The 13,011-nt window shown below is 41.7% G+C and overlaps 1 protein-coding gene across 1 annotated transcript in view; it reads right to left on the bottom strand.

The window, feature by feature from the left end:
• Positions 1 to 1,127: 1,127 nt before the first annotated feature.
• Positions 1,128 to 13,011, bottom strand: part of LOC135178899 (cadherin-19-like) — a 149,062-nt gene continuing 137,178 nt past the window's right edge. The window contains exon 12 of the mRNA XM_064150293.1: positions 1,128 to 1,185. Coding sequence (XP_064006363.1) covers positions 1,163 to 1,185 — 23 coding nt within the window. The 3' untranslated portion in view covers positions 1,128 to 1,162. The remainder of the gene's footprint in view (positions 1,186 to 13,011) is intronic.

Raw genomic sequence — 13,011 nt, forward strand, 5'->3', positions numbered from 1 at the left:
GGACACAGTCTCAAATTGTGCCAGGGAAGGTCTAGGCTGGATGTGAGGAGAAAGTTGTTGGCAGAGAGAGTGATTGGCATTGGAATGGGCTGCCCAGGGAGGTGGTGGAGTCACTGTCCCTGGAGGTGTTCAAGAAAAGACTGGCTGGGGCACTGGAGCAGCTCTGCTGTGAGCACAGACTGAAAGAGTTGGGGCTGTGCAGGCTGGCGCAGAGGAGGCTCCCAGGTGACCTTCTTGTGGCCTTCCAGGATCTGAAGGGGGCTACAAAAAAAATGTAGAGGGACTTTTTAGGCTGTCAGGGAGTGCCAGGACTGGAGGGAATGGAGCAAAGCTGTAGGTGGGGAGATTAAGAGTGGAGGTGAGGAGGAAGTCGTTGAGCATGAGAGTGGTGAGAGGCTGGAATGGGTTGCCCAGGGAGGTGGTTGAGGCCCCATGGTTGGAGGTGTTTGAGGCCAGGCTGGCTGAGGCTGTGTGCAGCCTGCTCTAGGGCAGGGTGTCCCTGCCATGCCAGGGGGGTTGGAACTGGCTGCTCCTTGTGGTCCCTTCCAACCCTGACATATTCTATGATTCTACTGCAAGAGCATCCTGAGAGATTGTCAACAGGAAATAAAAGTGATGTGCCAACGAGTGCTGTTCCTTTAAGAAGAGGATATTCCTCCTATGTTTATTTCCCAGGCTACTGAACATCAGTGAAGCCAAGCTCTGGATAACTCTAAATAGCTGTTTTGTCTGAATCCTCACTTAGAGCAGAGTTTCAGCCACCAACCATCCACTCAGGCTTGCAAATTCCATTTTCCCACGTGTTTTTGTATCTTTTTGATATCCCTGTTAGGTTCCATCTGGCCATCCAGAATTCTCAACTTCACCACGTGTGCCTCAGTTAGATTAAAAACCCAATGCAAGAGGAAAGAAGAGGGGAAAAAAAGGTCAAGGAGAGAACTGGCCACATAAAGTCTTTTGTGTCTCAGCCTCGTAAGCTCTGCAGTTCTACTGATTCATCATCCAAACTTAATTTCAAGTGACTGGGCTGATGCTACGTTGGCTGCTGCACAGGCTCCGACTGCTGCTGCTGCTGCTGTGTGTCATTAGAACAGCTCCTGCCGGACAGAAAGATGTCACTGCTGCTGGCTGCCAAAGGCTTAGCATGGGGCATGTCTGTCTGCTACCTGGGGAAAGGATTTGTCCCTGAAAACAAACCAGCAGAGAGTAGTAAAATGCACTGAAAGAAAAGAAATACAATATAAATGTGAAAATAGAAGGTAAATAAATAGGAATAAATAAATAGAAATAGAAATAAATAAATAGAAATAAATAAATAGAAATAGAAGGTGAATAAATAGAAATAAATAAATAGAAATAGAAGGTAAATAAATAGAAATAAATAAATAGAAATAAATAAATAGAAATAAAAGGTAAATAAATAGAAATAAATAAATAGAAATAAATAAATAGAAATAAAAGGTAAATAAATAGAAATAAATAAATAGAAATAGAAGGTAAATAAATAGAAATAAATAAATAGAAATAAATAAATAGAAATAGAAGGCAAATAAATAGAAATAGAAGGTAAATAGAAATAAATAAATAGAAATAGAAGGCAAATAAAGTAAAATAAAAGATAAATAAAATAAAAGGTAAATAAAATTAAATAAAAGATAAATAAAATAAAAGGTAAATAAAATTAAATGAAAGATAAATAAAATTAAATAAAAGAGAAATAAAATTAAAATAGAAATAAAATAAGATTAAAATAAAATAAATGCAATAAAATAATTTAAAAATGTAAAATATGAAACAAAATAAAACAAAGCTAAAATAAAAAATAAGACTAAAGCTGAATATAATGAAGTGGTTTTTTAAATTGAATATAAAAAATAAACTAAAAAAAACTAAAGTAAAATAAATGCAATAAAATAATTTTAAATTTAATTATAAAATAAAATAAAACTAACAAAAAATAAATAAGACTAAAAATTAATATAATAAAATATTTTAAAAATTAAATAGAAAAAAACTGAAATAAAATAATAAAATTAAAAAATAATAAAATGAATATTTAAAATTAAATATATAATAAAATAAAAATATTAAAATAAAATAAGAATAAAATAAAATAAAATAAGACTAAAAATGAATATTTAAAAAAATTAAATACGTAATAAAAAAAGATAAAATAAGACTAAAATAAAATAAAATATGTCTAAAAATGAATTTTTTAAAAATTAAATATATAATTTTAAAAAAAGATAAAATAGGCTAAAATAAAATAAAATATGACTAAAAATGAATATTTTTAAAAATTAAATATATAATAAAAAAGATAAAATAAGACTAAAATAAAATAAAATATGACTAAAAATGAATATTTTTTAAAATTAAATATACAATAAAAAAAAGATAAAATACGATTAAAATAAAATAAAATATGACTAAAAATGAATATTTTAAAAAATTAAATATACAATAAAAAAGATAAAATACGATTAAAATAAAATAAAATATGACTAAAAATGAATATTTTTTAAAATTAAATATATAACAAAAATAAAATAAACAAATACTGACTAAATCAAATCAAATCAAACTAGGCTGAACTGCAATAAAAATTAAATTTAATAAAACAAGGCTAAAAATGAATACAAAATATTTTTTACCTTCAATATAAAATAGAATTTAAAATTAAGATAAAACAAGACTAAAATTAAAGAATCAACTTATACTGAACTTAGGAAAAAAGACTAAAAATTAATAGAACTAAATAATGTTTAAAATTAAAGTAAGCCTGTGGCAGTGTCTCACCACCCTCAGTGGAAGGAACCCTTCCCTAACATCTACTTCGAATCTCCTCTTGATAGAATAGAATAGAATAGAATAGAATAGAATAGAATAGAATAGAATAGAATAGAATAGAATAGAATAGAATCAGCCAGGTTGGAAGAGACCTCCAAGATCATCCAGTCCAACCTAGCACCCAGCCCTAACCAATCAACCAGACCATGGCACTAAGTGCCTCATCCAGGCTTTTCTTCAAGACCCCCAGGGATGTTGCCTCCACCACCTCCCTGGGCAGCCCATTCCAATGTCAATCACTCTCTCTGTGAAGAACTTCTTCCTAACATCCAGCCTATACCTACCCTGGCACAACTTGAGACTGTGTCCCCTTGTTCTATTGCTGGTTGCCTGGGAGAAGAGGCAAACCCCCACCTGGCTACAATGCCCCTTCAGGTAGTTGTAGACAGTAATAAGATCACCCCTGAGCCTCCTCTTCTCCAGGCTAAACAGGCCCAGCTCCCTCAACCTCTCCTCATAGGATTTGTGCTCCAGGCCCCTCACCAGCTTTGTTGCCCTTCTCTTCCAGTTTAAATCCATACTTTTCCTCTCCCCTACCTAGCTAGGATAGAGCAGCTCTGGTGGGCACCTGGTGTCCATCTGGGCTAATTCAGCACAGCATAATATCATTTTATCTAATGACACTGAGAGATGTGACACTAAGCACCCCTGGGCAGATTTTTCTGGAGCACTGGTGCTATCCAAAGTTCAGCTTGTGTTTGTGTATAACCCATTTTCTGACTCTGCATACAGCTTAGGCACGTTAGACTGAAAGAAAGCCTCGCCACCCAAAATAGCCTTCCCAGCAGGTATGAATGTAGCCCATCATTAGTGGAAGAAAAAGTATATTTATCCAAAGCAAAAGATGTGCTGGGTTGAAGGCATGTGGCAGAAAGTTTTTAAATGGCTGCACATCTCTGGAAGTGGCACATTTTGTACTGGCAGGAGCAGGAGCAGGCAGGAACAGACTGCGGGATGGGAAATTGCTTAATGAGGTTCGAGGGGGAAGTTGTTATCGTGTCTGGTCCAAAATGCACCAAAATCAACTTGGCTTTCTTTTTTATTTATATGTATATGTATATGTATATGTATATCTATATCTATATCTATATCTATATCTATATATCTATATCTATATCTAGATAGATATATTTATTCATTTATTTCTTTTCCTCACAGGCTGTAGCAGGTTTTCTGTCAGGGTTTGCACTCCATTCGCTATAACACATATGCGATGGAGGGGATAAAACAAGGCAAGGTTAGTGTGGGTGTATAATACTGACAGAAAGTGCAGAAGTCTTGAAGGCAATGAAAAAAAAAGCCCCAAACCTAGAGAGTTTCTCTACAGTTTTGTCAACAATCACAGTTTGTGGCTTTCCTGGCTGTGACTGATATGCAAAAGGAAAATAAACAGTGATCTGTGTATTGTTTTTTAGGTTAAAAAGTTGAAGAAGAGGCAGATTTCAATTCAAAGTCATTAATATTATTTTTATCCCCTCAAATTAAGATCTGAGTCGACTTCAAATGAGAAAGTGCTCAGAAAGCTTTGAATGGAGAAAGATTTTGGAGTGTAGCCAGGTGGGGTTGGTCTCTTCTCCCAGGCAACCAGCAACAGAACAAGGGGACACAGTCTCAAGCTGTGCCAGGGGAAGTATAGGCTGGATGTTAGGAAGAAGTTCTTCACAGAGAGAGTGATTGGCATTGGAATGGGCTGCCCAGGGAGGTGGTGGAGTCACCGTGCCTGGAGGTGTTGAAGAAATGCCTGGCTAAGGCACTTAGTGCCATGGTCTAGTTGACTGGATAGGGCTGGGTGCTAGGTTGGACTGGATGAGCTTGGAGGTCTCTTCCAACCTGCTTGATTCTATGAGATAAGATCTTGGAGTGGAGAAAGATCTGGACACAAGGAGCCCAGAACTGGATACATGAAGTGCTTTGGTTTGGTTTGGTTTGAATTTTGTGGTGACATTTCTCCCCTAGACATTATTCCTCCCCTAGACACTGTTCCTGTCCTAGACACTGTTCCTCCCTTAAACACTGTTCCTCCCCTAGACACTGTTCCTCCCTTAAACACTGTCCATCCCCTAGACACTGTTCCTGCCCTAGACACTGTCCATCCCCTAGACACTGTTCCTGCCCTAGACACTGTTCCTGCCCTAGACACTGTTCCTCCCTTAAACACTGTTCCTCCCCTAGACACTGTTCCTCCCTTAAACACTGTCCATCCCCTAGACACTGTTCCTGCCCTAGACACTGTCCATCCCCTAGACACTGTTCCTGCCCTAGACACTGTTCCTGCCCTAGACACTGCTCCTCCCCTAGACACTGTTCCTCCCCTAGACACTGTCCATCCCCTAGACACTGTTCCTGCCCTAGACACTGTTCCTGCCCTAGACACTATTTATCCCCTAGACATTCAAGATAAATCCATGATGTTTTGAACCATGAATTTTCTGCTCTCAGCTGCTGTAGCACCTTGTATCAATAACCTGCAATGTCACCTGGCTGCAGCTGACTGATTGTGCATTATTCTCCCTGTGGAAGGGAGATTTTTAGTGCTGTGCAGCCCGAGAATGTGTTCGACACACAAAGCCCCTGACCCTAAGAAATACTTCTCTGCCTCAGATAAGGAAAAGAGGGAAATGGCTCTTTGTACATCTTGACAGGGCTGTTAGCTTTGTGGGTAGATTTTTAGAGCCACGGAGTGTTAGAAGGAGACGAAAGTAAGCTGAGAATCAGTGAATGCCTCTCTCTGGTTTCACCCTTCTCACCCATACTGTTGTGGAAGGCTTTGATAGGAGTCTTAGCAGCAGGGAGGATGCTAAGAAAGCTCACCACTCTGATGTCATCATATACACCTCTAAGACCACTCTGTGGTCCAGAGGAGAGTCTATTGCACTTCTGCTTTTCAGCCCTTGTAACTTTGGTATAAGGAGTCAGAGGTAACATTCACTCTGACAGTCTAACAGACACAAACTTCACTGAAAACCTTTCAGAGCTGAGCAAAAACTTCAGCAATGCCACAACTTCAGAGGAGTATCTTTCTCAGGATGAGAATGGTCTTTGCAGAAATCTGAGTGCTTTAGAAAGGTGTATTTGTGAGCAGGGGGGAAAACTACATCCAAGAGGCTTTTTTTCCAGGTGTTTCTTAGCTCTTAGTCTTCACTCAACGTGATCTAATTCTCACCATTCTTGCTCTCATTATTTTTACTTGTAACAGTGTACACTGACAGCAAAGTTTAGGTTTTGGTTTTATTTCTCAGCTGTATGATGAAAAGAAATATCTGGGATGTAGAATAAACCTGGACTGGAAAACAGCAACAAAAAGAAATAGAAGGTAGGTAGGTGCTTAGTTAGTGCTGATGTCTGGGATTCTGTTCCCTTTGTTATCAGACCTGGAAGGAAAGCTGATAGGAAAATCTGCTTGCTTTACAGATCACTGGTTGAACTCCAAGGAGTCATCTGACATGTAAAGTTTTTGAGCTCAGAAAGAGACTTCAAAGAACTTCTGATCCATAAAAGTGTTATTAAAACTCCAAAATGAAGTGATCTGCAGAACATTTCCAACCAGAAAGAGTTGGGCTAAAGATTTAAAAATCCAGGCTGGGCAGTGAGTTTCTGGAGAGCAGCCCTGAGGAGAAGGACATGGAGATGCTGCAGTGTGCACTTGCAGCCCAGAAAGACAACCAGATCCTGGGCTGCAGCAGGGCAAGTGTGGCCAGCAGGGCCAGGGAGGTGATTTTCCCTCTACTCCATTTTGGTGAGACCCCACCTGGAGTACTGCATCCAGTTCTGGAGCCACTATGACAAGAGTGATGTGGAGATGCTGGAGTGTGTCCAGAGCAGGGCCAGGAGGATGCTGAGAGGCTGCAGCAGCTCTGCTGTGAGCACAGACTGAAAGAGTTGGGGCTGTGCAGTCTGGAGCAGAGAAAGCTCCCAGGTGACCTTCTCGTGGCCTGTCAGTATCTGAAGGGGTCTACAAAAAAGCTGGGGAGGGACTTTTTAGGCTGTCAGGGAGTTCCAGTGCTCTATGACCCTTACAGTCAAGAAGTTCCCCCTTGTGTTGAGGTGTCTTAATAGGGCACACCACCAAAAAAAGATTGTCCCCATGCACTTGACACCCACCCCTCAGATATTTAAGCACATCGATCAGATTCTCTCTCAGTCATCTCTAGGCTAAACAGCTCCAACTCTCAGTCTCTCGTTATAGGGGAGATGCTCAAGTCCCCTAATCATCTTTGTGGCTCTCTCTTGGGCTCTCTCCAGCAGATCCTGTCTCTCTTTAACTGGGGAGCCTAAAAATGGGTAGATTACTCCAGGTATGGTCTCACAAGAAGAGAGTAGAGAGGCAGAAGATGCTCCCTTAGACCTGCTTGATACACTTGTCTTGTTGCACCCCAGGAGGCCATTGGCTCTCTTGGCCACAAGGGCACATTGCTGAACTATGAACCATCAGAAAAAGAATTTTGGAGTGCTTCTAAGAAAAAAAGATCAGCTCTTAGCTGGTTGTCAGTGCCCAGTCTTGTATATGGAGGGTTGGGGGTGGAAATCATTGACTGATGCTTCAGCACAGCCTGTCAGGAGGAAAAAAAAGCAAAGGAAAAAAGACCCAACCCCAAACTTTCAGAATTTGGGGTTTATTTTTAGAGAACAGAGTTATTTGGTTTCTAGAAGAACATAAAAGTGAGTTTAAAGATTAAATCTATAACCTTTCTATCCAAATAGATTTGTCTGGTCCCTTCGTAAGTCCCTTTAGCTGCTACAGAGGATTCTGGCTCCACATGATGAAGGAAATCCTCTGGCATCCAGGTGCATGTCTGAACCTTCTTCAAGACAGGAAAGAAGAACTTTGTTGCTGTAGCTGTGAGGAATTATTCTTAGTATAAGAATTCTGAGATGACCTTTTGTTTTGAGATGGCTTCAATCAAGTTCAGTTCATCTCCTTCCATAGCTGCTAAGAGTAGAGACTGCAATACAATTTTCAGCCGTATATAAAGGTGTTGGGTTTGTGAGAAGGTGTCATGGTTCCTATTTCTGTGGCTTCCTTCAATGCTATTACTTTGTTTTCCTCTCATAGGAGCTCTATAAGATGTTAAAGGAGACTAAAAAAAAGAACCCTTGATAACTGTACTGGGATTAATTCATTGCTGAATGAAAAGAAAACATGGACTTCACAGAAGACCAAAAAGAACCACAACACAATAAAACCTAAAACCAAAACTCAAAAACCAAACAAAAAAAAAAAACCACAACAAACCCCCAAAGTAGACCAAAACCAAACCAAACCACAAAAAAAATGAACCAAAAAAACCACTCAGCAAAACAGACAAGCAAGGAAACCCCTCCAAAACCCAACCCAAACCAAAAAATCAACCAAAAAAAGCCACTCAGCAAAACAGACAAGCAAGGAAACCCCTCCCAAACCCAACCCAAACCAAAAAATCAACCAAAAAAAGCCACTCAGCAAAACAACTGAGCAAGGAAACCCCTCCAAAACCCAACCCAAACCAAAAAATCAACCAAAAAAAGCCACTCAGCAAAACAGACAAGCAAGGAAACCCCTCCCAAACCCAACCCAAACCAAAAAATCAACCAAAAAAAACCACTCAGCAAAACAGACAAGCAAGGAAACCCCTCCAAAACCCAACCCAAACCAAAAAATCAACCAAAAAAAGCCACTCAGCAAAACAGACAAGCAAGGAAACCCCTCCAAAACCCAACCCAAACAGAAAAATCAACCAAAAAAAGCCATTCAGCAAAACAGACAAGCAAGGAAACCCCTCCAAAACCCAACCCAAACCAAAAAATCAACCAAAAAAAAACCACTCAGCAAAACAACTGAGCAAGGAAACCCCTCCAAAACCCAACCCAAACCAAAAAATCAACCAAAAAAACCACTCAGCAAAACAGACAAGCAAGGAAACCCCTCCAAAACCCAACCCAAACCAAAAAATCAACCAAAAAAAGCCACTCAGCAAAACAGACGAGCAAGGAAACCCCTCCAAAACCCAACCCAAACCAAAAAATCAACCAAAAAAGCCACTCAGCAAAACAGACAAGCAAGGAAACCCCTCCAAAACCCAACCCAAACCAAAAAATCAACCAAAAAAAGCCACTCAGCAAAACAACTGAGCAAGGAAACCCCTCCAAAACCCAACCCAAACACAGCACTCCAGGGGCACAAAATCTCTCTTGAATGGAGGAGCCCAGAACTGGACACAGCACTCCAGGGGTGGCCTGAGCAGTGCTGAGCACAGGGGCACAAGAACCTCCCTTGTCCTGCTGCCCACACTGCTCCTGAGCCAGCCCAGGATGCCATTGGCTCTGCTGCCCACCTGGGCACACTGCTGCCTCATCTTCTGCCTACTATCGACCAGCACCCCCACATCTTTGGCAGTGCCATGGACAGAGGAATCAGTGCACCCTCAGCAAGTGTGCAGATGGCATGAAGCTGTGTGGCACAGTCGACTTGCTAGAGGGCAGGGAGCTATCCAGAGGGACCTGGGCATGTTGGAGAGGTGGGCACAAGCCAACCTCATGGCATTCAACAAGGCCAAGTGGAAGGTCCTGTGCCTGCATTGGCACAATGCCAAGCACAGCTCCAGGCTGGGTGGGGAATGGCTGAGAGCAGCCCTGAGGAACAGGCCCTGAGGAACAGGCCCTGGGGGTCTGGGCTGATGCAAAGCTCAGCAGGAGCCTGCAGTGGGAGTGCAGCCCAGACACAGCCCTGTGCTGGGTGCAGCAAGAGCAGTGTGGGCACAGGGCAAGGGAGGGGATTCTGCCCCTTGGCTCTGCTCTCCTCACACCCCACCTGCAGCCCTGGGGGCAGTTCTGGAGCCCCCAGCACAAGCAGCACATGGAAGTGTTGGAGCCAGTGCAGAGGAGGCCACAAAGTCGCTCGAAGGCCTACAGCAGCTCTGCCATGAGGGCAGGCTACAAGAGTTGGGCCTCTTCAGGCTGGAGAAGAGAAGGCTTCAAGGAAAGCATAAAGCAGCCTTTCACTGTCTGAAAGGGGCCTAGAGGAAGGCTGGGGAGGGACTATTGACAAGGTCTCTTAGTGACAGGATGAGGGGTAATGGGTTTAAGATTTATCTAGATGCTAGGAAAGGATTCTTTGCAGTGAGAGTCTTGTGGCTGCTCCCTCCCTGGATGTGTTCAGTGCCAGGTTGGATGAGGCCTTGAGCTACCTGTTTTAGTGAGATGTGTCCCTACCTGAGGCAAGGGTTTGAAACTGGATGATCTTTGAGGTCCCTTCCAGCCTAAGCCACTCTATGATTTTATGCTTCCATGCTTTATTCTATGACAGTTTATGATGGGGGCTGTGGGATGGGAGGGACAAAGTTCTGGCTTTGCTCAATATGGTGAAGCCTGGCAAAGTGCCATTCCATTTGGCTAATCTATGCCCAATGCCCCATTAGTCTTGGGCTGGATATTGATAAAAGGGATAAACAGGTAGCACAGAGCTGCTGCTGCCTCATTTTGCATCCCGAGTTTGCCTGGAGAGCTCACAAGGGACAGGCTCCAAATGCCTGCATGCAGTTGGCTTGCATAGCCCCCAGCTGAGACTGCACATGGCAAGGCATCCTGCCTGCACCTGAAAGTCTTCCTGACAAGATTGGAAGTCCTGGAGATACACAGCTCATCCAGAGGAGCCAGGAGACAAGGTCAGAGATTGTCTGCCTCCTTTCCCCAAAAGTCTGGGAAGAATCAAGCCTCAGCAGCTGACAAGACAGAGCTCCCTGGAGGCATTTGGGTGCTGCTTGGGACTGTGGCCAGCCCTGTGAGTAAATACTTAAAAGCCTCTTCCAGTATAATCTTTGTGTTTGCCACTTTAAGAAACAAGTGCTGTGCTTCTGCCTGTTCTCTGCATGCATAAACTTCCAACCTGTGCATTCTTGAACCTGTGAATAAGTTTTCTGCTGAGTTTCAGTGCAAATGAACATTTTGCATAGTTATTAACCATCATCCCTTGGATAGCAAAATTAATACAGATGATTAATTGTGCATAATCCATCACCCTTAAACTGCCTCCCACACTTTGCAAGGTGCCCTATACCAGATATGGACACTGTACAAGGGAGTTCCTGACATAGATTTCTTGATCTTGGTGATCAAGACTGATGATAAACTTTACTGTGTGACATTTCTTAATGCATCCTTTGAAAGGCTAAGAAGAAGAAGATTGTGCTATCTGTTCTTATTATTTTTGGACTGTGTCTCTGATAGAAAGAAAGATTTGTCTGCCAGGTTGTCCCCTTGATATTTAGCAGTTGTATTCTCTGTCAAAATACGAGCATTGTGCTCTGAGTTCCTGTGCAATGTGTTATGGGGCTAGTAGAGAGGTGCTAGGCATACAGTACAAGCAGGAGAGGATTTTACTTTCCATAGTTTACAGAACACATATTACTCATGGGTGTAATAGTTGGGCACAGTTGAGGCTTCCTTGAAGGGGTTTTCCTTGACTTTGCCCTCCTTCCACGGCTGGGGGTTGGAATTAGATGTTCCATGCGGTCCCTTCCAACCCTGACTGATTCTATACTTCTGTGACTGAAGTCAACCCTCAGGTGGCTGAGAGGCAACCTATGACCTCATTGCTGTCTACAACTACCTGAAGAGAGGTTGTAGTCAGATGGGGGTTGGTCTCTTTTCCCAGACAACCAGCAATAGAACAAGGGGACACAGTCTCAAGCTGTGCCAGGGCAGGTCTAGGCTGGATGTTAGGAGGAAGTTGTGCAGAGAGAGTGATTGGCATTGGAATGGGCTGCCCAGGGAGGTGGTGGAGTCACCATCCCTGGAGGTGTTGAAGCCAAGCCTGGCTGAGGCACTTAGTGCCATGGTCTAGTTGACTGGCTAGGGCTGGGTGCTAGGTTGGACTGGATAATGTTGGAGCTCTCTTCCAACATGGTTGATTCTATGATTCTATTCTATGACTGTTGTCTTCAGTGACATGCCCTAAGAAAGTTTCCAAGGCCTTTCTGGCTTGAAGAGAACACAAGGTAAAAAGCTTTTAACATTTCAGTGAGCAGGCACAGTATTTTCTTTACAGCTTTGAATTTCCTCCTTGGAAAAGATTAAAAATATGTTAGCTCTAGGAAAGAAATAAAGCATAATTAATATGGTCCAAAAAACCCCAGTGAAAATACAGCTAGGGAAGGCTAAAAGAGCATTTATGCCATCAGAGTGGAATTTATGGGATGGGATGGGAGGAGGGGGAATGTAAGTTCTACGTGCAAATTGTTCCCAGGCGAAAGCTGTCAATCCATCTTAGTCTCCATTATATAAATACAGCAGAAGTGATGCACAGGGGGCAAAGAAAGGAGGATTTACTTTTCCTTTTCTCTTAATGCATGTCCAGAGTGGCAATGAAATTAAATGCATCTAAGAGCTCCTCAGGTGCCCATACTTAATTCCTAACAGCTGTAATTTATTCACTCCCTAGAAAAATGCATCTTTATTATGGAAGCTGAAAAAAAAAAAGAACCTTTGAGGAAGAGTCAGGGTTTTAAATCCAGAAGTCTGTTATAGATTTACTTCCTGAAGTGATGCCTGATTGTATTTAAAGCTTGCTGGTTAACATGGGGAAGTCATTGTTGAACCATTTTGAAGTCATTGGCTAAGCTTGGTAATAAAATCAGCCATGATTAATTGACTTAACAGTAATGGGGTTGTCAGAAATGCTCATAGAGGATTTACAGTGTGAAATCAGCACTGAGGGCTGGATGCTTTGCCCTCAACATTTTTGGATTGAGGACAGATGTGAGAGTTCAGTAAGCAGAGAAAAGAAGCTTTATATTGTCTTTGAGATCAGGGTTGGGGTTTTCATTTGGTTGGTTGATTTGTTGTTCTTTTTTTGTTTAATGCTTATTTATAAATGGTAAGTTGGGATATTATAAAAGCAGGAAATCTTTTTTTTTCAGGAGTGCAGCAAGTAAGGAAACATTTTTGAGGGTAAATAATATTTGTAGGTTCATAGAATGGTTTGGGTTGTAAGGGACCTTAAAGATCATCTAGTTCATAGAATCACAGAGCCATAGACTCATAGATCCATAGAATCATAGAATCATGGAATCATAGACTCATAGGTCCATAAAATCATAGAATCACAGACTCACAGATCCATAGAATCACAGAATTGTAGACTCATAGATCCATAGAATCATAGAATCACAGAATCATAGATCCATA

The sequence above is a fragment of the Pogoniulus pusillus genome, chromosome 10 (genome assembly GCF_015220805.1).
Source record: "Pogoniulus pusillus isolate bPogPus1 chromosome 10, bPogPus1.pri, whole genome shotgun sequence".
NCBI lineage: Eukaryota > Metazoa > Chordata > Aves > Piciformes > Lybiidae > Pogoniulus > Pogoniulus pusillus.